At 41.7% G+C, this 26,588-nt stretch overlaps 1 protein-coding gene across 3 annotated transcripts in view; it reads left to right on the top strand.

The window, feature by feature from the left end:
- The window catches only part of SLC1A3 (solute carrier family 1 member 3), a 77,977-nt gene that overhangs the window by 40,007 nt on the left and 11,382 nt on the right, over positions 1–26,588 (top strand). For 2 of the 3 annotated variants that reach the window (XM_055325119.1, XM_055325120.1), the window contains 2 exons: positions 20,339–20,543; positions 23,273–23,315. In XM_055325119.1, coding sequence (XP_055181094.1) covers positions 20,339–20,543; positions 23,273–23,315 — 248 coding nt within the window. Of the gene's footprint in view, positions 1–18,268; positions 19,638–20,338; positions 20,544–23,272; positions 23,316–26,588 lie in introns of those variants that run through there. The other variant, XM_055325121.1, reaches the window with a different exon arrangement.

Consider the following 26,588-nt stretch of genomic DNA (forward strand, 5'->3'; position numbering starts at 1 on the left):
ATGCCTTTCCAATTGAGAATAACTGTGCATTTTCCAAAAGTAATGAAGTATAAAATGCTCCACTGTGGATTGCTTTAGAGCATTTAAAATTTAACTTAAACTTTTAGGATCATTGATTTTACTTTCGATTTCTTTTCAGAAATAAACTGCTAGGCAAACGTGGAAGTCGAGTCCAGGAATATCAGTCTACCTTACTGTATTTATCTGGGGCATACAACTCTTAGTGTAGAGGCAGGTGGGGAAATAATATTAAATAAATGTTAGGGGAACTTGTTCTTTCTTTCTACCTTGACCTCTAGCTCTGGGATGAGAGTAGGAAAGCCTTCTCTCCTTGATACAGCATCAGGACTGTCCATAGTGTAAGGTAAAGTCTGGTTTCTATTGGAGTCATTTATCTCCTAAAAAGAGAATTCTTTTCCCTAAACATAGCCATAATGCTCATTATCGTTTGTTTAAAAATTAACAATAATCATCCGATCGGTTTTCAAATATCCCCATTTCTTTTCTCCTTTTTTAGTTTGTTGATTTGAACCAAGCCACATCATACATTGGATTTGCTTTGTGTTTTTAAATCTCTTAATCGGTTCTTTCTCTCTCACTCTCTCTCTCTCTCTCTCTCTGACACTTTTTTTTTACAATTTGTTGAAGAGACCAGATTGTTTGTCATGTAAAATTAGCTTTCCATGATCTGAATTTTGCTGATAATATCTCGCTGGTGTTGTTTGACATCTTTCTGTGTCCCTCAAACCCTGGTTTCAGGTCAAGAGATTCACAAACAGATAAAAGCACTAGAAGTCTGTAGCAGAAAGAGGGGTTGAAGGGAATTAGTGACCACAACTTTTAGGAGCTGTAAAACTCAGTTGGCCAGAGAACATTGAGTTAGGCAGGGCTACCCTTTGAGGATGCAATTCTTTCATTCCTTTCAAAATGGACATGAGCAATAGAATGAGTCACAACTACATAACTACAACTATATGCAAAATAAGCTTAAAGGCCCAAGTTAAGACTTCATAATTCTAAGTTCTCCTCCTAGCCTTAAAAAGGCCCACGGGTGCCTTCCAAGTTACTAATATAGAGAGAGAGTGGGGAGGGGGGGTCAAAGAGAGAGGGAGAGAGAGAATCCCAAGCAGGTTCCACCCACCCCCATCAGGGAGCCCAACAAAGGTCTTGATCAGGCAACCCTGAGATTATGACCTGAGCTGAAATCAAGAGTGGACACTTAACCAACTGAGCCACTTGGACATCCCAAGTTATCATGATTTAAAAGAGCTGGTTCATTATTAGGAACATAGTGAGTTCATATAGAATAAATTTACTCCTGGTGAAAGAATATAAATACAGAAGGGGAACTGAGCGATTTTAATTTGGAAAGAGCAGAAAACTATTATAAAGGGCTCTTGTTCTTATTGTTTTATCAAAATGAAATGTAGAAACCAGAAGCTAAGCCAGAAACTAAGTCTTCTCCTTCGGCTCCTCCTCCCAGCCCCAGGCCTGTTGATTCTACTTCCTTAACTCTGACTTTTGACCCAGACCTCTGTCCCCACCCTAGTCCAACAGTCTTCATCTAATCTACAGGAACAGTCCTCCTGCTTAATCCCGTACCTACTTTTTTACGTGAAGACCCTACAGTCTAACTAGGATTCAACTCTGAACTTACCCCTCACATTGCTTTTGGGATAAAGATCAAACTTGTGAGTGTCTTTTGTGGCTCCTGCTTATCCGTGCCGTCTCATTCTCACGCCTGATTGACTCCTCTCTGGCCTCTTCACCTGAGACTCTCCCTCACCTTCAGGCCTTACCTGGGATGTCACTTCCTCCAGGAAACCTCTCGTGCCCTGGCAGTGTAACCAGGTGGCCCCACTGCCATCGCTCACTGTTAAGTTTGGTGCGAGCAAGGAACCGTTTAGTTTGGTACTCCAACCCCAGAGGCTGGCAACAATCATTTTCTGAGATCCCAGAGTGTTTTCTCTTATTTTAGAAAGTCTCATGGAAGCCTCTACTTTCGTGTAAAACAGGATTATGCACTGCATAACATTTTTTGGAGATGTTGACATAGGAGGGAAGAAGGGTCAAAATTCCAAGGTGACCGAGCTGTTCCTGAAACTTATAGACACTCAAGGAAGCAGTGTCAGAACAGAAACGCCAACATTTGGACTCTGGACAGAGAAATATTGTACCCTACTGCCAACTTTTCCAGTTGGCTTTTTTTCGTTCTTTCTTTCCTTTTAAACAGGCAGAGTGTTTTGCCATGCCATTCCTGGAAAGATTCACTGATTCAATCTTTCAGTGAACGTTTAGTGGAGTGCCTGCTAAAGTCATGACATGCCACATTCTGCCCTAGGACATGAGAGTGTGTGTCGTTAAAACAGTGAGCATTACGTGAGAGTTTTCTGGTTGCCAGCTAGTTTGCTTCCCTGATAGGCATTTCCGGCTGTGAGGAAAAGATTTATTTTGGCACCCCCAGCTCCAACTGGCATGCACACACACGCGCACACACACACACTGCATATTCTCTCCCTCAGTACTTAAGATCATCTATTTTGAAAGCTGGGAAATTAAGTTTACGCTACAGCAGAATAGCTGGCTCTGGCAACTTCCAAGGGGAGAAAGGGCATCTTTCCCTCCCCTGGAACTGAGTACAACGGCTTAAAAATAGAACAATGTGTGTTTGGTGTTTTCTTTTCATCCTCTGCATCAATAACAGGTGTCCAGTTGCAGACACAAAGAGCTAGATTCACGTCTTCTGCACGCCTCTGGAGTGTTCCCAGAGTTACCCAGGGTGCAAAACGGGGCCTGAAATACTCACTGAAAAGAAAGTAACTCAATATAGCTACGTGTTACCAACACTGCTGGGTCACATGGCTTCATTATTCTCCTCCCAGAGTGACTCTGTGAGTAAACGCACAGTGGGAAAAACTGTCACCAAAAACTATTCTCAGGACCTGGCAAACGAAACAAAGTCAAAAAACCTCTGCAAGCTGAACCAGAGAAACTGACACCGCTACTGCGAGTTGCGGCCTTGGAAATGGATAGGGTCCCGAAAATTGCGGTGCTTCCACGAGGCTCAGCCTCATAAACCGAATGTGACAAGCCAGACTGGTGTGCGAGCTTAGGTTTCGGGCCCTTTCTGAGATGGACTGCCTAAACTGTTTTATGAGGCCTCGGAAGCGCTGACCTCAGGGGCGCTGTCGACTGGCTGCGTGCTGGGGGTCGCGGCGAGTCCGTGGTCGGGAACCGTGTTGCCCAGTGAATAGGTCACACCCAGACTCACGGCCTGAGCGTGGCATCCCCCGCAAGCCCACTTCTTGGCAGCTGCTTGCAGTTCTTTCACGGTCTCTCTCCCTGAGCGAATGGTTCATAATAGATTTGAACAGATGCTAGGTGTTTGGCAGCGTGGTGAGGGGTACTGGTTTTCAAAATTCGGGTTATTTCATGTCTCATAATTAGAATTTCAACAGCCCGTATGCCTTCGATGTGTTCCAGCGTTCACATAAACTAACCCCTGACTCCACGTTTACCCCTCACGAGTTCTCCTAACCCGTTTATTGGTTCTGACAATGTAACCGCTAAAGCCTTGGCTCCCGAAGGCCCATCTGCTCAGCGTGTACAGGCAGCTCCGATCGGGCGCTGAAATTGCTCCTTTTCTCAAAATGTGCTTTTCAGGTTGTCCCTGACAGCAAAGTTAAGTGTTGCCAGGACTCCCCGAGTCCCCTTCCCCGGGGCTCCTCTCTTCTTCTGCCGCCCACCCATCCCTTCTTTCAGCCCCTGTCTGAGGCCCCCCCAGCACTGCCCTGCCTGCCCTGGGAGCACGGAGCGCAAGCACGAGGTTGTATTCCCATCTGTCGTCCTGGGCCTGGCATACAGTAAGTGTTCAATCAATTTTTTTAAAGATTTTATTTATTCACGAGAGACATACAGACAGAGGCAGAGACACAGACAGAGGGAGAAGCAGGCCCCATGCGGGACTCGATCCTGGCGCCCCAGGATCGTGACCTGAGCCGCAGGCAGACGTTCAAGCACCGAGCCACCCAGGCGTCCCAGTGTTCAGTGACTTTACCTCAGGAGAGTCAAGGATGGTCAGCTCAGACAAGGGAAAATGTTGCGGTTTTCTTATCAATCTGCGTTCAGGGTAGCCTCTGCCCCTGCAGGGAGGTGCGGGTGGGGGGCTCGTGTGCGCCTGCAGGGGCCACTAGGGGCACACGGAAAATCGTGCATAGGGAAAGTCCACAGTGAGTGGGGCAGGCCGGTGGAGACGGTCTCGGGCTTCTGAACACCGGGGGGTGGAGGAAGGGGCGTGTGTGTCTCCTGGGCACGGATTCCCGGGGGACGGTTTGTGCCACGTGCCCTGCATCTTTGCATAGGGTATCTCCCTACTTGAGCTGTGTTACATTTCTACTCATTGGAGAGTCACTCCTCAGGTGTTCTGGAGGCATCCACACCTGCTGCGGGCTCGGTGGGGCCATCGGGATGCTCCCCCGGGGGGCGCGCACTGCCCCGTGTCCCCTAGTCCCGGGCCAGTCGTGCCCAGATTCCAGACCCTGGCTCTCCTCCTCTGCAAAGACGCAGTGTTTACACTCAAGACTTGAAGAGGAGCCACCTGAGTAGCGCAGGGCCTCTGATCCAAGAAGAGGGGGCCCCCTCTGGCTCTCGATTCTAGCGCTGATTGCTGTTTGGTTCGAACACACACTCTGGAGCTACCCGACTCGTTTCTGTACCGGTGGTGGTACTGACAGCAGTGGGGGGGGATGGGGAGCTGCTTTGGCCTTAACTGCTTATTCATGGAGTGGAAACAGTGGCAGTGATTGTAATAGAAGTATTTGCTGCCTGTGTCACACGGGGGGCCCCAAAGGTCGTGGAGAGGTGGTTGTGGGCATGCCTCATGGGAATTGTAGACCCTCGGCTAATGTTAGTGACTGCGGCCACACCGATTCTGCTGCAATACTACGACCATCAACTTCGAAGCCTTTCTGGCTTCCTTGCTGGGGAGTGCCAGGTTCAAGGCCCTTCCTTGCTTGTGCATGTAGGGCCTGCCCAGAGAGGATCATTTCCTCAGTGTTGGCCCAAACTGCGCCCCTCCTTTGTCACTGGTATAGCCAGTTTCAGAGTCCCGTGGCATGTAACCTCACCTCCTTTCAACTGACTTGCTGCTTCCTACATCCCGCCCACTGCAGCTTATCCATGTTTCTGAATAAGAAAAACTGCTTGTGAGTGAGCCTGAGTAAGCAACTGAAGTCACTATATTTTCTATGTTAGAATAAAAAGCCCGCTTGTCGAGAAGTTCCCGACCTTCCAAGATTGGGAAAACGTGACTTGTTATAAACTTAGTTTCACATTGGTGTGCTATAGCAAAGCTTTAGACTGTGTTGCGTTAGCAGAAGGCCTGGTGAAGCTCTCATTCTGCTTTAGCCTCACCACTAACCAGTGGTGTCATTTTGTACCTCACATGTACAAATCTTGGTTTCTTGGCCTCACTCTCCAAACCTGGAGGTCCTTAAGCCATGACTTAGCCCCAGTTTTAGACATTTAATTTTGGCTCTTTTGATAATACACTTGGTTTCCAAGGTTGTTTGCAGATTCCCTGTGGGATTATGTTCTCTACAATCAAGTTTCCATAATATTAAGATGTGTGCAAATTACAGGCATTGCTACATGGCTTACTCAGCCTGGGACGGAGCCTGGCACATGGTAACTCCTCAATAATTAGCTAAATAATGTGTGGCTTACATCTGAAAGCTGAAAATGTATGAGATCATTGGCATCATCATTCAAATCATGTTTACTCTCACCATGAAGTGATAAAATGATCATCTGGATTGCAGATTTATTTATTCTTTGATTGGTCAGTGACTTTTTTAATTTTACCTGCCATAATAATGGCTGGCAGTTTATAGTGAGTATAAAAGCCATGTTAAGCATTGAACACACATGCTTGGTATCCCTTCCTACAGAATCGTTCTTACTGTCTCCATTTCATAGACAAGGAACTTCCTCAAGGTTTCCTTGCTAGCAAGGACCTGACACTGTGTTCAAATCCAGATCTGTTTGTCACTAAAGCTCTCTGCAGTGCCATGCAGCCCCTAATGTAGTAGCGCAGACTCTAGGTTTGCCCTGGATCGGCTTATAATGCTAAAGTGCACCTATTGCCTTAATTTTATTGCTTAGGGTAAAGTCTTCTCTCCACAAGAACTAAATATTTTCCACAATTTTCCCATTCTTGTGCACTTAACTTTTTATGTCATGTGTGGTTGAACATTTGATTATTTGCTGAGAATATGACTTGTCTCCTCCACAAGAGAGCTCCTTGGGACTAGGAACTACTTTTCACGTGTCTGCATCCCAGCACTGCCTGCAGCGATGAGTTTGTGTTGTAGTAGATGTTACATAAATAACTCATTGATTTGCGGGTTCACTACACGTGCTTAGTCTCACCTGCTGAATTTGCAGACTATGTCAGTCATCATTCAACAAGTATCTATTGAGTCCCTACTGCGATAGCCACTGGGCATATAGCAATCAATATGGGCCATCATGTATATTTATAACTGAAGGACTATAACCTGCAAAATCACAAGCTGATGTGTTATCGTGGAAGTAGTAAAAGCAAAGATGTGAATTAAAGGCATATCCTGAAATAAGGAACTTTTCAATGATCAGTAGAGCGCAACCATAATTTTTTCCAGTGAACTCTCCCATGAAATTCTCTGAAGCTTAAAATATTTATTATGTTATTTCCTTCTCATATGAATAACTTACGTTTGTATTAATTCTTGATGCGTTTATGTCTTTACTCAAATGACACTCCTTTCCCGTTTAGTAGAAAAAGATGTTTATCAGTGTATACCTTTCTGGACTGATAAACACTGATTCTTTTAGGAAGAGAGTTATTTCCAAAAGTTATGAAGTCGGGCTGCTTACTGTAGTCCCACAAAACAGTTTGTTCTGTGTACTACAAGGAATCTTTATATTGTGAAAATACTCCCTTCCTGTTATAACATTTAGCTGTGGAATTCCTGTTACTATTTGTTTGGGTTATTCTCAGAAGTTTTGAGTCTTCTGTGATACTTTTGACAATAAAATAGGACCTAATAAAACAGCAAAGTCAATTTGAAACTGACTGAACATTTACATCTAAAGAGTGTTTAAGGCACCTAGTGACATACACTGTTGTGCTTTTTAAAAGCCTTGTCCTGTTCATATTTTTATCAAAAAACTTACAGACCTAGAAGGCACCTACATCAGATTTTCAAATGACATAAGCCCCAAAAGAATGGCTTCTACCACATATGCCTAAGATCATGATTCAAAATGACTTCAATTGGCTGCAGTGCTGGATGGAAACCAACAAAATGAAGATGAGTGGGGATAAATGTATATTTCTGCTTTTAGACTCAAAAGGCAATTGCGCAATTACAGGATGGGGAGAGACTGAGCTTGGCACAAGTTCATGTGACTAAAAGCTTAATATGAACCAACAGAAGGATGTGGTGGCTAAAAAAAAAAAAAGGATGAATATAGTCAGTTATAATTATTAATAGTTCACTGTACTCCACACTGGTCACACAGCATCGGGAGTAGTTTGTTAATTCCAAGCACATTCAGGAGTGACTTTGACAAAGCTAAGTATAGCTACTAAGAGAGTGTTGAATCCAATCCAAGACACATTTCCTGGGCTCCTGTTTGGGGCATACAACATGCTAACTGATGTGGGGAATAAAGATATGAAGAGACATTGCCAGTCTATCACCTCAGGGGGTTGAACATGTAGACGGAGAGCCAGACAGGTACGTACATGACTATAAAACAAAGCAGACTATGAAGCCAAGAAGCACAAAGAAAGGGCTATGGAAATGCAAGGGCTGGACCAAGGGTAAGATTTCCACAGGAGATGAGAATGAGGGCAGAGGAAACCTTAAAAACAAGGATGTAGAGACAGGAAAACTCAACGCTCAGCTAGGGAATACTGAGTATACCAAGTCACCTAGAAGAATGGAGTAGGCCTTAGCAGGCAATAAAGCTGGACAAAGAAGGTTTGGACCAAAACAAGAGGGTACTGGCTGGTAAGCAGTGGGAGGGATTACAGGTTGGCCAACATCTGGAAATAACAATGCATGAGGATCAGTCGAAGAAATGTTGAGTCTTTAGTCTGGAGAAAAGAAGACCAATGTCTCTGGTAAACGTGAACCAGACTCACTTTGTGTTCTTCCAGAAGGAAAATTTTATCTCAGGAGAAGAGGGTTTTAAGGAACCAAATTTTGCTTCTTTCTGAGCACCATATTTTATTTTATTTTTTTAAAGATATTATTTAATTATTAGAGACGGGGGCGGTGGGGAGGCAGAGACACAGGCGGGGGGAGAAGCAGGCTCCATGCAGAGAGCCTGACGTGGGACTCCATCCTGGGTCTCCAGGATCACACCCTGGGCTGAAGGTGGCGCTAAACGGCTAAGCCACCAGGGCTGCCCAGCACCATGTTTTAAAATTCAAAGCACCCCAACAATGACGAGCTGGCCGAGGAGGCAGTGAGTGCCATCTTGGGCTCAGAGAAAGTTTGATAACAGATACTCTAAAGGGAATGGGCATGGGGCAAGGAAGTGCTTGCAACTTCACCGAGAGACATGTGAGTTCTGGGAATTAGCCAAGGCCTTTGCAATGTGAAACTATCCATGGCTGAGTGTTCTTTCTTTCTCCTTTGATTTAAGATATCCAATAGTATATCAACTTCTGAATAAAGCCCACATGTTAAAACTCACCAGGTCATTAAGATGTCAGACTAATTCTAGCACAGACTGCTCAGTGCTTTGACAGTAGCCACTCATCATCAGTGCTTTGCTTTTCAACACATGCATGATTCTCTTTGGCTGGGATGGATAGCATCCTTTCAAATAATGAATTTGACAGATTTTGGTCGGAATTCCCCATTAGGTGAATCAAATGCAAGTGAACAATTGATATAAGTCCAGGCAAAGACTTTATTTTACAGGGAATCTCCAGTGCTGTCAATGTAGGGATTAAGCAGGAGTTCTGGGGGCAGAAAGACTTGAGTTCACATACCAGCAATGCCACTTATGAGCTGTGTGATCCTGAGCAAGTGATTTAATCTACCTGTTTCCTAATCTGTAAATGGAGGTTGAACATTGTTACCCAACCTTGCAGGTTATCTGGGAAGATTTAATGAGATAGTGTGCCCAGCAGGGTGCCTAGGTGGGTGGAGTCTGATTTTACTGATTGAGTCCTCATGTTTTACAGTCGTGTTCCTAGGACCCCTTCAGAGCTAAAAATATATTTATAAAAAAAAAAAAAAACACCGTCATCCTCGTGGCTAACTTACAAGTGCCAGATATTATACTCAGGCATCACATGTTAAACTCATTTAATCCTCAGAACGACCCTTTGAAGGGTTATTATTATTATCCCTCATTTCCTGAGACACTGAGAGGTTACATATCTTGACCAAGCTAATTAGCTTGACAAGCTAATAAGTGAGGAAGCCAGGATTCAAACTCAGCAAACTCTAGAGTTTATTACAACTATTTCTTTCCAATACGTCATACCACCAAATGTCCTTGTTTTCCTCCCAATTCCATTCCAAATCACTCTGCTGGATTATCTTAGGCATTTTATTTGTTCAGTAGTATTACACAAAAATATACGTTAAAATCTTACATATTCTACTGAATACATGAGGGCCCTATCAATCATGTCTTTGGCCAGAGCGTTGAGAAATTCCTTCAAAGAAGTTGAATGAATGTGTGAATAAGTGAAACAATTGTAATTATGGAAGCCGTGACTATAGCCACTTTTAAAAGAAGCAAGTTACCCGTAATACAACTTCACTACCTTGCTGCCTCTTTCCATGATTTGTGATGGGGCTGTGGTGGCCGTTTGAATCATTCACTTGAAATCATCCATTTGAATTCAGTTTTACACTCTGTTTTCATTTATTTTATTTATAAATCTTTTTTTTAAGATTTTATTTATTTATTCACAAGAGACACAGAGAGAGGGAGGCAGAGACATAGAAGGAGAAACAGGCTCCACGCAGGAAGCCCGATGTGGGACTCGATCCTGGGACTCCGGGATCACGCCCTGAGCCAAAGGCAGACACTCAACTGCTGAGCCATCCAGGTGTCCCTATTTATAAATCTTTTATCTCATATCCCTTTTTGACAACAATGTCCCTAGATCATCCCTTCTCTCTCTCTCTCCTTCTCTCTCTCTTTTCTTTTCTTTTTTGCCATCTGATGTTAATAGATTTACTCAAGACCCATCCAGTAGTTGTGTTTTTTCTGAACGCTGGTGACTACATTGTTATCCACCGTATCCCCATTTTCCAAGGTAAAGAATAATTTTTGCAATCCAGTCCATGCAACATCAGTCTCGATTCAACCAAACACCATTTGCACTTCCTGTCTCTGCCACTTTCCTGGATCCCTGAAGTCTATTCAGGATAAGTAGAATTAGATGGAAGGGACTGCCCATAATTTTCTTTGGAGAACTTATGGGAATTTCTAAATACCCCTTGAAATAAAGCATCAAAATATGAAACTGGGAAACACATAGAACCTATGTACGTAGGTATTACAAAACTAAGGTCGGATAGGCAGAAACAGCTCCCTTCTGGAGAAGGGAAAAGCAGCAAAAGTCTTGCACCGCTACTGGTGGAATATACCAGGCATAACTCAGTTCCATTGTCACCCTTGGCCCCAGAGGGCAAAAATGCAACTTTTCCTGTTTCAGGGAGAGAATGTTCTCTTACTACCCTTCAGGCAGAGGTAAAGGAAGCCAACCAAGTCTAGAGTTTGCGACAGTCTCTTTCACTCAGTGAAGTGATACAGCTTTATTGTTCGGGCCAGGTAGCTGGGAGCATAATCTCCCACTCCCTGGGTGCGACTATTCCTTTATAGATTAGATAAGAACAACTGATGAAGTTTTAAATGCTGAGAAAATTAATCAGAACTGAAAAGGGGTGTGTTGGCCACAGCCCAAGAAATATGCTGACTGAGATAAAAGCACCCACTTAACTTTTCTCTGTTCCATGCTTCTCTGCTTGGTGGTCTCCCTTCCTTGTCTTTCCCTCTTCCCTCTCCTCCTGTCATTCTCTCAACCCCAGCTCTGACCCCAGAGACTTCATTGGCATGCTCTCCTAACTGGCTAGAACCGTGGACTGAAATTTTTTAAAATTTGTTCTTGTATATTGTATATAAGATCCTATATCCTGGATTTAATTTAAGGAATAGCCAAAGTGAACACAGTTTATTCTCAGTTATTTCTTTTTTTATGTAAGAAGTATATCTTTTTTATTTCTTTGAAGAAGATACATATTCAGTAATTCCATTTTTTTGAAAGAGTTTATTTATTTGAGAGAGAGTGCAGAGTGAGGGGAAAGAGTATGAAGAGGGGAAAGGAGAAGGCGAAACAGGCTCCCTGACGTGAGACTCCACCCCAGGACCCTGGGATCATGGCCTGAGCCAAAAGCAGACGCTTAACCCACTGAGCCACCCCAGGTGCCCCAGATCTTTTTAAAATATGTTAATTTCAATTTCAAGCAACAAACTTAACCTCAGTCCATTTCCAAGTTCTCAGATTGGCTTATGGATCCAGAATCTCTGAATGGCAAGCAGTCGGGGTGGGTGTTGGGTCGCAACCACGGGTATGGTTCCTTTGGTCACGTAGGAATCTCTGCTGCTTCTCAGCCTCATTTCAGGACAGACTCCTGTCTCAGCTGTTCTTCTGGGAATCGGGGTCAGATTGAATTGGTTTTTAATGTCCATATGTTGCTTTCAATTTCTATGAGGCTTTCAATTCCTTTTCTTCTGTGAGGGACAGGCCTTCCTTGGGAAGAAAGGGAACCCCTTGAGTCTGACATGTTCTGTAGTCAGCTTGAGATGCCTTTTCATTAACTTTGGACAAGTCTGGCCCAGTTGTGGAATTCAGTCCTGCTCAGCCTTCTGCCAGCTGGGAAACGTGCCGTCTCGACCATCATCTTCCTAAGAAAGTCGCGTGGGACCCAGAACGTAGAGATGCTTCCCACCGCAAGTAACTCAATCCAAAGTAGAGGGCTGCTCGAGAAATTGCAAACTACTCATCCAGTGGTTGGTTGTAAATCACAATTCTTTGGGGGAAAAGACAGAGGCAGCTGGAGCTCTGGTCCTCAAAGAACTTCTTCACCTTAAACTGAAGCATTTTGCTGCTCCCCACACACTCTTTCTGCCATGAGTGATGTCACCTACTTTCCCCAGTCACATGGGTGGTCCTGGTGGGTGCTGGCTGATGGCCAACTGCATGTTGGCACATCTTTCCACGTGACAAAGGTCTCTCTTCTCAAAGCCAAGCCTCACAGGTATAACAAGAGTGGCTCTGAACAGCCCCTCATCTCCATGGCCCAGCCCACGCTTTTTCTTTTAGCCACTGTTTTCTATGGTCCTGGGTTTCTAAATCTTGGCGAGAGGACAGTCATTCCTTTGTGCTCTGCTGTTACAATGAGGTAACCGAAGAAAGGGTCTTGGTCTGAGGCTGTCAGCTGTTACTAATCACTACTCCCCAGCTCATCATGGGTCCCGCTCGCCTCTCCCTCTTGCTCTGCTTAGCACACATAAAGAAGATGAATTACTCCCTGGTTCCTCTTCAGAAAAGCATATTGTGCAGCACATTCCAATACCGTGAGCAAAGGATGGGCTAATGTGAAGGGTAAATGGGTATCTAAATCACCTCTCAGTGGGTCTTGCGCCGGCAGCTGTGTGCCTGTGAGAAGTGAATCTCAGAGCTGGCTCCTTGGAGGTCTTCTTGAGACCTTGCTGAGAGAGAGGAAGTCCCCATGCTGGGTCCCCTGGCAGATCACATCACTGGAACGGTTGCAAGGCTGTGCTGGGCTGTAATGAGAGTCTGTTGGATAGTTAAGACCAGCGTAGAGAAAAGCAAACTTGACCACTCAGAGGACCTCACCAGCTGGTAACCCAAGGGAAACATTCTCCACCCCAAAGGTCAAGGAGGCCACTGGATGTGACTTTTTCTGCCACTAATAATATTGTCTGCTCCCCAGGGATGTTTCTATTTAACAGTCTTTCAAAATAGAATGTTTCCCTTTTGCCTTTCCACACTTCATTTTACTAGTGAACAGTAGAACTCAAAGAAAGACTTCTGTTGACAGTTTTAAGGTCAAATTAAAAAATCAATTTGCCTGACAAATTATACACTATCACAAGCAATAAATTCATAAAGAAGCTTCCTTGTCATTCTCATGCAATATAACCTCATAAAACTAAATGGTATTATAGGCGAATGAAATATCAAGTTTTGTGACATCATAAATAGCTATACGGGAAGGAAATTTTCACCGAGGTGAAAACCCCTGTGAAGATACTTGTGATTTAATTGACTGTGAATTCCACAAAATTGTTCTCAGCTGCTTATGGAAATTGTTTAACTCTTCTTCGCTAAGAATCACTGATTAAAGTAAATGCCTCTTTGCTCAAAATTGCATGAAGAGAATCTGTTCTCAAACTTTTTCCCTTGTTACAGTGTCTGCAGAATTTCTGTTCAACTCAACTGACCAGATATTAGACATCAGCACCCTTATTTCGTTGGTTTCCACTAGCAAAATGAAATAAATTCTTGGGTGCTGTGAGCAGCTCAAGGTCCTAGGAAGAAGCAAGGATGAAAAGGAGAGACCATAGCTCAGGGTTCCTTTTTAAAGCCCCTACTATTAACTGAATGCAGCTATCTACCACTGTTTGCAGACTTTTTTTTTTTTTTTTTTTGCTAGAACCTACAAATAAAATACAAATGTATTCCTATTTGGATACCCCCTCCAAAAAAAGGAAAAAGAAAGAAAGGGGAAAAAATACAAATGTATTTTACATTGTGACCCATACACATATATACACACAGCTGAAAAAAGTTTCACGAAATAATACTTAAGCCTTGCCACAGGTGATAGATACCCTTTAATATTTTCTATTTTGTTATCTTTCGTTAATAGAAAAAATATCAGTCATAACCCACTGAAGTGATTTCATGACCTGCATCATAAGCACGTGCTAGACCCCATCCCTCTCTTCCATTCCCTTCTGCGTGTTAGCTTTCTACTTATTCAGTCATTGTTCTGTTAACAGGTGGACAGATAAGACTTTAGCAGTTACTTATATAGGCTCATCTACAAGAGTGCATCATGGTAGTAAAAGAGGGAAGATAATACAGGAGTGGGAGAGAAGAATGGGAAGGAGGGAAGGTGCTCCTGGTGGTGAATAGTAGAGGCGTACAAGCCTTCTGTCTTCCGGACCATACCAGGGACACCCTGCTGTGAGTGATGGGTGAGGTGGAGGGCGGGACCAGTTCTGGAAATGAAGCTCAAAGTGATGCTGAGTCACTCTTTCCCGCTAGAGCTATCTCATTCTTCAAGAGAATGAACTTCACAATTTTGGATTAATTGGGGGAAGAGCAACTAAAACTGGTGAATTAGAATTTCAGAGTATCTTAAGCAAAAGCAACTTTACTACTTGTAATTCGCAGTAGCCTAATCTAAATGTTAAAAAAAAAATGTGGCCTCTCCCCAGCATAACAAAAACAGTGATAAGAATGACTATTCTGCATATATTTATGGGGTCCCTTCCTGCACAGGTGCCAGTCTAGCCACTGAGGCTACATCAGTGAATAAAGTACATGGTTCTGCAATTTTGGCTTTAAAATTCTAGTAGGAGGAGACATATAATGATCATAACTAGCATTTATCAAGAATTTGCTTTGTCTAGATTCTTTAAGTTTTCCCTAAGCAGTATAAATATTATTAGCTTCTTGTCTGGATGAAATGGAGGCTTACAGAAGGCAAATAGTACTTAGTGAATAGCTTATTACTCTTCTGCTTCATTAATAATGACAGCTAACATTTGTGGAATCCTTACCATGTGCCAAGCACTATGCTAAGTGCTTGCTGTACGGAAGTCCCTTTAATGCCAGTGAAAAGCCGGTGAGGGAGCTGTCAGTATTCCCATACTACAGATGAGGAAACAGGCTTACAGAGAAGTGGAATCCAGGTAGTCTTAGCTCAGAGCCTAAACTCTCAATCACTGAGCTGTAATTAAAAAAAAAAAAAAAGGAATATGTTTCCAAAAATGGCTGAGACCGTAAATAGTTTGAACTGTTGTCATTTAGATTAAGTTCTGAGGCTATCTCCTGCTTCAAAATTGTGGTTCAAAATTGTGACACAATCATTAGCAACCGTTTCTATCTAACCTTTTAAAGATTCTTCTGTTCCAGAACCCATAGAATTATAAAACTGTACTTTTTTTTTTTTTTTTACAATCTAGTCTATAAAGGGGCTGGAAGAAAACATTTTAGTGAAGGAAAACATAATATAGTTTTAGATAGATTTAAAATGATTTATTTTATGCTCTCACACACACACCCCACCTCCCTCCCATTCCTCTGAGCTTTTTGACCCTCTTTCGCTCTCCCCTTTCTGAGGATTTCAGGGTGCCCTGGCTCCAGCAGTGGCAGTAGCTTTAGGATACGAGAGATCATTTTTCAATCTGTAAATAAGAAGATTATTGTATTTTTAGAATTCAACTTCCCTTAAAAAAAATCAGCACTTATAGTCAAATGAATATGGTACATGCTGGAACCCATCCTTGATTTCCTTGTTGTAAGTTTGCCCATCTTGAAATTCTAGGAGGATGGAGAACAGGCGGCTTTCATTACATGAGTATTTGAGAAGGCCATTGTGGAGAAGGAGTGCCTCTAAAATAAAACAAAAACTGAAACAGACAGTATTCTTGAGTCAGAGTTGCCATCTCCCCTTTTCTATTCTTTCTGGGCCTAGTCCAGTGGCCCTGGAAGAACAATGAAACACCATGAGAATGAGTAGAAAAACAATTCATCACAGAAGGCTTCTTCTTTAAATTTCAATTTTCAAAACCAGAGACAGGAATTATTGGGGGAGAGTATAGTCAGACGCATGAATGAATAAGACATAGATTTTTAGCAGACAGGAGAATAAAGTCCATGCAAATAATAGAGCCTTGAGAACCTGATCTTATTTATGTTTCCTTTTATACTTGGCTGAATACATATTTCATTTATCCAAGAAGTCATACCAAATATTGTACCAAAAGAAATCTAATTTACAATACAGACTTATAGAGATCCGCATACATATTTATGAAACGCTCCCTCCCCACTCCATCCCTACAAAAAAAAAAAAAAACCACAGATGTGGTGCATATTTGTTAATGCCACACTGATTACCAAAAGACTGTTTTTATAAATAAAGAAGTAAATGCATATTTACCTATTTGCATTAAGAAACTCTCTTCCTTCCTCTCTCTTCAGAGTGAGTGCTGCCTAAAATAACCAGGTTTCCTGAGCAAAGTCTTCATCTTTTACATTCTAAAAATGTCTGTTTAATCTCTTTTACATGCTTAACTCATTGGTGAATATGTAATAGGTTTACAGAAATGATGGGTGGATTGCTTTCTTGTTGACTGGTTCTTCATGGGTTGGTTTTTAGAAAGGAAAATAAGATTCATATACATACAGCCAGCAAGTGTCCATGATCCTCCATGTTCCATTAGAACATGCTCTCGGCTGTTTTTCTAGAAATGATGAGAAATTTGTACTAATTGATTAATACTCTAGCTAATCCTTCCGCTGACCAGTGTAATGCACTTCCTCTTAAGGTAGAGAATGCTGAGTAAAGTGCTAGAGTTTTTCCAGTTACCTACCTCCATGGAATTTTCTTCCAGCCAGTTGGCTTATCTCAACATCAAACCCAAATGGAGGAGAGTTAGAGCAAGCTAGCATGAATAACAAGGAAATGAAATGTGGGTGACTCCTAGCTTGTCCGTTAAAAGAGAGGTATACGGAAACGGATGATCCCTTTGGAGTGTGGGTTCAAAATCTGCCACTGCCGTTATGAGCTGTGCAACACTGGACAAGTTACTTAACTTCTCTGACTTTCTGTTTATTCACCTTCAAAATGGTATCAATGACATCTACAACCTACAGTTGTCATGAAATTAGATGAATATGTGTCCCTGATTGGGGGTAGGATTTTGTGAGTTAGTGAACTAGCACAAAAGTTAACTCAAAATATATAAAACATATAAATACAACAAACTTGTCATTATGATTGGAAGACCAGTCGTGGTACTTGTAGCAATTGTACAATATAGTATTTCTTGGGTTTCAAGAGGGTCTCAATTCTGATGGCAGCTTATTTTCATAATAAAGATGTCAAGATGTCTTGAATGGATCTGGTTTAGCTAAACCTAGATTAAATGAAGAGAAAGAGACCAGTCGAGATCATTATCTTTACTGCTTGCTCTGGAATGTGTTTCTCAAATTTATGTTTAGACAAACGTGTAGTTGTGGTAACACCCTCCCATCAGTACCTACATACCCAAGTAACTTCATGTCTCCCTTGCTCTGATGCCCTTTTCTTCCATGTATTTTGAAGTGACAAGGCTCACTTAAAATTTTCCCTTCCCTGTATTTAGAGCACCTCCTGACAAAATTCCCTTTTCTACAGTGATTTAGTACTTTACCCTTGTCCCTGGACACTCCGACATTTGTGTGTACTCTGTGGTGTAGAGCTTTGTCTTGGATTTTATGAGTCTGGGGAACAGAAATGGTCACTAAGTTTGGGAAAGGGACAGGATTATTAGATTGTGTCTTCTGAGCTGATCCTCCATTTTCCTGGTTCTACCAGTATCAGGGCCATTCTCTTTCAGGTCCTGTGTCTGGCAGATTATCCACAGCCATCCTGCTCTTACCCTGTGACAGTCCATGACCTTGTTCCTGGTGGGTCCCTTTGGTTTTACTAGCCTGTCTCAGAGAAAAGGGGAGTTGTCAGAGTTGGCAGGTGGTGAGGAGGGGATGGAGGACCAGGAGCGGAGGTGGGCAGGCAGCTCATGTGGGACACCAGGACCCCTTCTTGGGAAAGGACCTATGTGGAGAATTGACTCACGAAGATACTCCACCCCCACCACCCACATCCCCACACCCCTCCTTCCTTGGGTGAAATAATAGCAGCTGTTGCTTTCTTCTTTTCCAAAGAAAAAGGGTCAATATGTAGAGGTTGGTGAGGCCTCTCATTTGACTATCAAGTCTCTTCTTGGGCTCACTGCTAAAAAAAAAAAAAAAAAGCCTTGGTGGTTGTCTTCAGCTATTCCAGAATTTAAAAGTATAGAGAAAATACTTTCACCTTGGTTTTCATTTTTTAAATTAAAAAAAAAAGAAATCCTATAAGTAAGACTCTTCATTTCTTCCAGTTGATAGTCTTGTAGCTGTGGACCGAGATAACCCCCCTCATCCCTGCCTGCCCCTGTGGTGGGAGGGAGGGAGATTTAAGCCTCCTCCTTTGTTTGCCACATTGGTTTCCAGTGCTCTGCCTTGACCACTTAGCGCTCTCTCTGAATAGCTATAGGTCGGGAGTAGTGGGCAGGAGCATCAGAGAAGAGTTGGCGTGAGAACGGAACAGAACCACAGAATAGAAGGCAAGAGGGAAAGAAAGCATCTCGGAGGAAGAAAATACTGCTGCCTGGTACCCCCCAGCAGAGATATCCGCCTATTGTGCCCACACCACTCGTCGCCGAAGAATTTCAGGCTTCAGTGGTGACAAGCTCAGGCAATAATGGGAAAGAGAGTGGGCCCCTTCTGAGAGAAATTATTGCAAGTGCAGAAAGCCAAGATATTTGAGATGTGATTCAGACCTGAGGATGAAAATGGGGGGTTGGGACATTTGACTGCAAACAGATTAGCACATTTTTAAGGTTGGACAAGTGTTGAAGTGGCACCATCCCAATAAATGGATACTTAGCCCTGGGTTTCAAGGGTAAAAGAAGCTAAGTTCATGCATGAAAGCCAAAATTGGCCTCCTTGCTTGTGGGAACTGCATTTGGTCCCCTCAGGGGCAGAAAGTATTGGAAAATTAGTAGCATAAGAGCAAAGTTCAGGTTCCCACTCCATTCTACTTGGTATTGACTAAGACCTGAGACAATCACTTAAGTGTTTTTTAATCTGCATTATGGGTTGTTAAAATAAGAACATGGCAGGTACTAAGTAAGTGCTTATTATGAAAATTATGAATGATATGATTCAAATACAAATGAAATTATGGGAATTACCATTATATCACATTTTTTGGGCAAACCTAGCCCAATCATGGATACTATTTTTTTCAATACTATACCTTATTCTAAATATGTTGGTTATGAGTAGTCACTACCTAAAGATTAAATCACTATTAGAATCTGATATTGATCACTGGAATACAGTATAACCTTTTAATACATTTGTAAAAACACAATTCTAAATAAAGAAAATAGTCCCCTTTGTTATGACTGGATTATACTATAATCAGATTTTGGTGTTTTCATGAGATTAGGGAGGAGAAAGAAGAAAAGTGAAGAAATAACTAATGAAGCAGAAGAGCCCATATTATTATAATTTAATCTTTTAAAGGTTTTGTATCCTTTTCCAATTTTTTACCATCCCAAGAGACATTAAGATATGTTCCATTTGCTAGAGCAGGAAGGGAAATCTTGAAAGTCACACCTCCTTTTTTACCTAGGATAACACCTCGCCTGAGGTAGACTTTGAAGATGTCCTGAAAACGAGGGGGCGAAGATGTTTAACATGAGATGAGGTACTCCATGCCCAGGGGAGAAGGTGGGAAGATGAGAAGAATCCCACCAAAAAAGAGAATTTTTTTTTAATTTAGTTGAGAGGAAACAAAACCACAGAGGAACTATTTGAGAACTTTGGCTTTATAACCAATGTCTAACTTAAATGCAAATTGAAGATAAAGTTGTGAGATGATCCGAATAATGGCTTAAATTTTGCCTACAAACATAAAAAAAAAAGACTCACAAGCACACGTATAAAATAATAGGTCTTTTAACAATTTAATGCCAGTTAATCCATGTGAATCACCACAGTGACTTGAGATATGCTCAGGTTACCTTGCCAGAAATTTTTCTTAAGTATCTCTTCATCTACAGATACATACACACCACTCACTATTTACACTCATAGCTTCCCCAACCAGTAAGAATTTGATTGCCCTTTCAAATCATTAGAGAGCCATGTGAACTCTCGAGGCAGGAAACAAGTGATCAGGTGTTTGCTGACACACAGCTGTTGACTAGCCATTCTTTGGCTTTTTCCCTTCACCTCTTATGATGCCCTGATGAAATCTGATGCCAAGTTCTCGTAACTTGTGTAAATTCCCATTGCTGGGTGGAATGAGGGTAGGGGGGTGTAGAAGGAATTACTTTCCCTTTACCTTTCTCTGGAGAATTCCTTGAACTGACTTCCTGAAAATTTCCTTCTGTTTGCCTTCACCAGGGATGGCGGCCCTAGATAGTAAGGCATCAGGGAAGATGGGAATGCGAGCGGTAGTCTATTACATGACTACGACCATCATTGCCGTGGTGATTGGCATAATCATTGTCATCATCATCCATCCCGGGAAGGGCACAAAAGAAAACATGCACAGAGAAGGCAAAATTGTACAAGTGACAGCTGCAGACGCCTTCCTGGACTTGATCAGGTATGTCCTTGCAAGCCCATCCCTTTGGGTATATGTTGACCACTCAGCCCCTCTCTTTGGGGAGCTCATCAAACTGCAGAACAGGTGTCTAACTGAACCAGCCTCACTGGGCTTGAAACGAAGTTTCATCTTAACTTTTTCTAGCAGAAATTAAAGGTTTTATTTTCTGATCTACTGGGAAAGAGGTGAGAAGAGCAAAGAGAGGATATAGATTTTGAGTGCCTTGCTTTTAGGATTCAGAATCTGACCCACTCAGTTCTCTCAGCTATGCAGCTTACCTTGGAATATTAATAAGTCTTATCCTACTGTTCTCAAGTCTTGCTGTTTAAAGCTAGTTTTTATTCAACTATAGCCTGTTGATTGGACTCTTCTAATTTAAAACCTGTCATTTGTATCATCATCTGTTATACACAATTTCTGTCCAGTAAGGACTTTAAAGATCATCTGGTCATTCCTGTCCTAAGGTTTTCCTTTTATATTCTTTATGAAGAAAGGATTTGACAAACCAGCAGTAAAAGATTAAAGGATGACTTCTTTAGCATTGTTTTGGGTATAAACCATACACTGATGTCAAATGAGTTTTATCCAATACTTGAAACAGACTTGACTGTAGAGTCATCTCACACGGAACTATGAAGGAAACCAAGGTTTGATCCTGGCACCTTCCTGCTTGCTCTCTCTTCACACCTACCCTTGCATCAGTCAGGTCCTGGCAGGAAGCGTATCACATATACCAAAGGATCAGTAAAAAGGGTTTGTAAAGGTACAGGCGGGGTTAAGGGAACCTACAAGGGATGGTGAGGCACCACCAGCATAGGAAGCTGTTTTGTTGTCATCCCAAGTTCTGAGGGGCAAAGGAAGGAATGCAGGAAGAGCTGTGGTCTTGGGAAAAAGCCATATGATAACAACAACAGCTCTAATTTAGATGGAGAGAGTGTGTGTCCACCCTGTCAAAGAGAGAGGTGAAGAGTACATACAACCACTTCTCTCTCTCTCTTGCTACCCTGTGATCTGCTAATACATCCCACTGGACAAACCCAAAAAGGAAGCCAGAAGGCAAGAAATCCCACATGCTACAACCTAAGGGATCAGCCTCCCAGTGCAAAGAGCAGGCTAGAGAGTGCATCTAGAAGGGCAAATGGAATATATCCCAGCACACAGGCCTCTAGATTTCTCACCTGCTCAGCATTCCTCCACCATGTAGCCTTCCCAGCCTGTCCTCCCAAAACCAAGTCCTTCCCTCCCTTCTGTACAATTTCCTTACAAAGTGACTGGTTTGCCAATCCTAGATGCCTACTCTAGATGTTCCCCCATTGATCATCTGAAAGAAACTACCCCTAGGGACTTGATTTCACATGCCATCTCAAGGGACGGGTCTGTGGCAAGTAGATTCAAGAGAGATTTGAGGAAAAAGGCTGTCTTCAGCAGCACTTCTGTTTCTACCATGAATGACTTTGTCTCATCTGTATAGAATAAGCACAACCCAGCCCTGTAGAGCCTCTTCTTGAAAACCCTTTTTAAGGAGTTAATCACAATTACCTGATGGTAAGAAGCCACCCTATAACATTATTTCATATCAAGTTGTTCCCCCAATAGCTATGATTTTATTTAGTTCATAAAATTAATTAAGGCTTTTCACCATTTTTTCATGAACTTTACCATCAGCTAGGTTAGGTTAGGAGTATCTTATTAAATTCTCTTTCTGTATAATTTCTACTCTTTGCTTGAAGAATCGGGATCTTGTCATTCTAAGTCCAGTTTATCCATCAGAGTGCTATGTATTTCTGCCTCTCCTTGCTCTAGTGGTAGGTGTATGAATAGCCTATCCCTACCAGTCAGTTGGCTTGAGCATTTTTCCTGTAATCTCCTGAACTCACATTTCTATCAGGATTTATGGAAACAGACCCATAGAGCATAGATAGGAAGGAAAAGGAAACAGGACGGTCTAGGCAGTAAGAAGAAAGGGACAGACAAGAGTTGATGACTTAAAAATATGACTTGGATAGCACACAACTGCTGGATAGTTTAATCCCAATCTTTTCAAGAGATAAATCAGCAAAGACCTAAATGGGTATAGTGACTTGGCCAAGATCACACAGCTATTTAGAGACTCCTCAGCTAGATTGTGGCCCCTTGAACCCTGTCATGAACTCAAACACTGCTCTGAGAGAGTGACAAACCTTGCCACATGGACCACAAGTTTAAATTTTGTAGGACATTTCCCCATTGGTCACCGAAGAGGCTCAAAATCTCCAGCAATTCCAAGTCAATATCTCATCCCCCATGTGGCCTTTGGGAAGATTTTGTGGAGAACAAAATTCCACAGTCTGACCTTGACATTTGATTCAAAACATTTGGTCCCTAGACATGGAACAATATCAAACTGGCCACTATTAAATAATGCCTCAGTTAACCAGAATGTTTATAACCAAAGGTCTTTCCATTCTCACTCTGGTTATTCCTAGGATCAGGATTTGATGATATACTGACAAATTTTTTAATCCCACTGTCTGACAGAAGGACAGACTTCTCTGAAAAAATATGAACTACGTGGGCCCCACAGAAGGATGACCATATGTCCCATTTCAAGTTGTAAAATCTACCAAAATCTTTTTATCCATTTGCCACTTAGTTCAATACAATCTTTACCTTAGACACAATGAAAAAGTATTTAAGAAGCAAATTTATTATTTGAGAAACTTTTCAAGTGACCATTATTTTCTTTGCAGGAATATGTTCCCTCCAAATCTGGTGGAAGCTTGCTTTAAACAGGTAAACACTCTATAGCCACTAATGCATTTTTGAAATTCCTCTTTGGCATACCAAACAGAGTGGGACCCTCTTGTTTATTCTATTTTTTTTTTCCATTTCTCTGCAATAGGAAACACTCTTTTGCCAACCAGATGGAAAGCACTAGGGTTTTCTGGAGAATTTGCAGCGGGTGGGGAGGTCTTACCTTATATTAAAGGCTTATTAGTTGCCAGATACTATGTAAGTCTTGCATACAAATAGCCCCTTGAGTCTCTGTTAATAATTAAGAAGGCCAATCAGGACACTCCCTCCCTCTCTGTGCCCCCACATTCCACACACAAGAGCCCACCAAGCAAACAAACTCCAGTATAAGACATATTTACAACTTGTTTTAAAGATTAGGGAGAGGATTCAAGTTTCTGGGTTTAATTTTAAAAAATCAGTGGATTGGTTTTGAAAAGTCTACTAAGAGCCTTGTGGATTCTAAAGGATGAACCATATCAGAAATGGCATCATCATTTCTTGAATGCCTACTATATGCCAAACACTAATGTTATATCTGGTCCTCACATGAATGGGATGGGTATAATTGTCTTCATTTCTTTTTTTTTTAAGATTTTATTTATTTATTTATTTATTTATTTATTTATTTGAGAGAGAGAGTGAGAGAGAGCATAAGCTGAGGGGCAGCAGACAGAGAGATAGGAGCAGACTTCCCACTGAACAGGGAGCTGGACACAGGACTTGATCCTTGATCCCAGGACTCCAGGATCATGATCTGAGCTGAAGGCAGACACTCAACTGACTGAGTCACCCAGGTGCCCCATTGTCTTTATTTCATTGATGAGGCAACTCATATATTATAATTCAGAAGGCATATTTAATAGGCACAAGATTTCATGAGTAATAAATGGTAGATCCAGAATTCAGATCCATTGTGTTGACTCCAAATTGTATCTTCTTTCTGCTCTCTGCTTCCTGGAGAGGGATGAGACACCCGCCTAAAGGCTATAGTGATCTCCAGTTTCTTTTAGCCCTCATCCAGGCAATTCTTGGCTCTCTGTTATGAGTACAAATATACTTTACGGTTGGGGGGTAAAGTTCATTCTAACTTCATCTGAATAAAAAAGCTTTGTTGCCCAAAAGATTAAAAGGAAAACAGTTAGACATTCTAGGTTAAATAATGGTGTCACTTCATTCTAGTTATAAATCCCTAACCCTTCTGCTTACAATCTGTAAAACAAACAAAATAAAACCCCAACCCTGTGGAGGACTAAGTTTTACACATACAAGTCGCCCTTTGGTTTCCCTCCTCTCTTTTTTAAATTTTTATTGACTATTTTTAATAGCTAATGCATGCACACACTGCAAAATTCAAACAGAATCCCTTCTTTAAAAAAAAAAGTCTAAGAAGCCAAAATCGAACTTTCTTTATTCAAAACCAGCAGTAACCATAAATAATAAACCCCTTTCAATCCAACCAGCCAACCCCAGCACCATGGGGCTGACTATTCCAGTTAGTCAGCTGGCACTGGGCAACATCAAAAATGCTGATTTCTAGCAGCACTGGGAAAAGTGCTGACTCGAGCAGATTTATTGTATTTGGTTTTGGATTGCATTTACAGGATTTTGAAAGGGAAGCAAATGTATCTTCCCAGATCTATTTGTCTTAGACCAGAATGCAAATGAGGTTTCAATTTCTGTAGGCTACAAACCATGTCCAAGGGGAAAGAGTTGAAGCCATAGGAAAGGCTAATCAGGATTGGAAATCTACCCTAGATAATCCATAAAATGCATAAGCATCCCAATGGAATAGAGATTTGAGAATTGATTGGAACAGGGGACCAAAAGAGGCCAATTTCTTTGTTACTTAGAACTACCAACGGTATCAACGATTCTTCAGGGATGTGTCCACATTACTGACAGCTGGCTATATTTGAAACTAGTGGTTTCCCATCAGACAAAAAAGTCTCCCATTTGCTCTTGGTCGAGAAATGGCCCAGCACTTTGTGTACAGCTGTGCTTTCTTCCCCTAGACTGTAGGTCCAGTCAATATCCGTACATTATTACTCCCTGATCCTTTACCACTATCAACATAAAGGCCAGGAATTCTGCTCTCATTAAAATCATAGATGGATGGGCTTAATTGTTTTATATGGTCACAGTCATATACACGGCATCTTCTGTCTGGGACATCTATACAGAAGTTGTTGGGAAAAGACCCTACCTTGAATAAGAAGAGAAATTCCTTTATTGACTTGAGAATTGGCTTGTCATCCTCAACTATTAATCAAGCATCTATTCTTAAGAAGTGATACAAAAAAAAAAGAATACTATCAGAAATGCCTTAAAACTATTGTTTTGGGATTTTTAAATTTTTTTGTAAATATAATTAAGTTTTTTGTTTTAATTCCAGTATAGTTAATATACAGTGTTATATTAATTTCAGGTATACCATATAGTGACACAACAGTTCTATGTGTTATTCAGTGCTCATCATAAGTGTGCTGTTTAATCCCCATCATCTATTGACCCCCCCCACCTCTCATCCCCCCACCCCTCCTCTGGTCCAACTGTTTGTTCTCTATAACTAAGAGTCTATTTATTGATTAATCTCTCTCTCTTTCTCTTTTTCCTTTGTTGTGTTTCTTAAATTTCACATAAGTAAAATCATATAGTATCTTTCTCTGCCTGACTTTTTTCACCTACCATTGTACTCTTTAGATCCATTCATGTCATTGCAAATGGCAAGATTTCATTCTTTTTATGACTGAATAATATTCCGTTGTATAATATACCACATCTTCTATTGATGGACACTTGGGCTGCTTCCATAATTTGGTTATTGTAAATAATGCTGCTATAAACACAGGGGTGCATAGGGGATTTTTAAATGTTTAGTATTCACTGAAATCTCCAGTTAAGTCTAGTCTCCACAGGCCTTTGTTACTGAGCACCATTAGCCAACCTTAGTATACTTTACAATTTTTAAAATTTACTTTAAAATTTATAAGATTTTCTCATATATTCTGCTTAATTTGGTCACTACAACAGCCCTGTGAGGTAGAACCACTGTGGCCATTTCTGCTTCACCAACGTAAATAAGACCAAAATGATGTTTGGTGATTTGTCCATGATCCTATAGCATGATCCTATAGAAAGTAAAGGGACTGTTGTGAATATTTAGATTTACACTTTTTTAAAAGCCCATTATAACCATTTTATTAGGGTTTCAGAAGAAAGCAAAAGCACATGCGTACGTTTAGTTCAGCACCTTCAACCACATACCTCTTT

The sequence above is a fragment of the Nyctereutes procyonoides genome, unplaced genomic scaffold, assembly GCF_905146905.1.
Source record: "Nyctereutes procyonoides isolate TBG_1078 unplaced genomic scaffold, NYPRO_anot_genome, whole genome shotgun sequence".
Classification (NCBI taxonomy): Eukaryota; Metazoa; Chordata; class Mammalia; order Carnivora; family Canidae; genus Nyctereutes; species Nyctereutes procyonoides.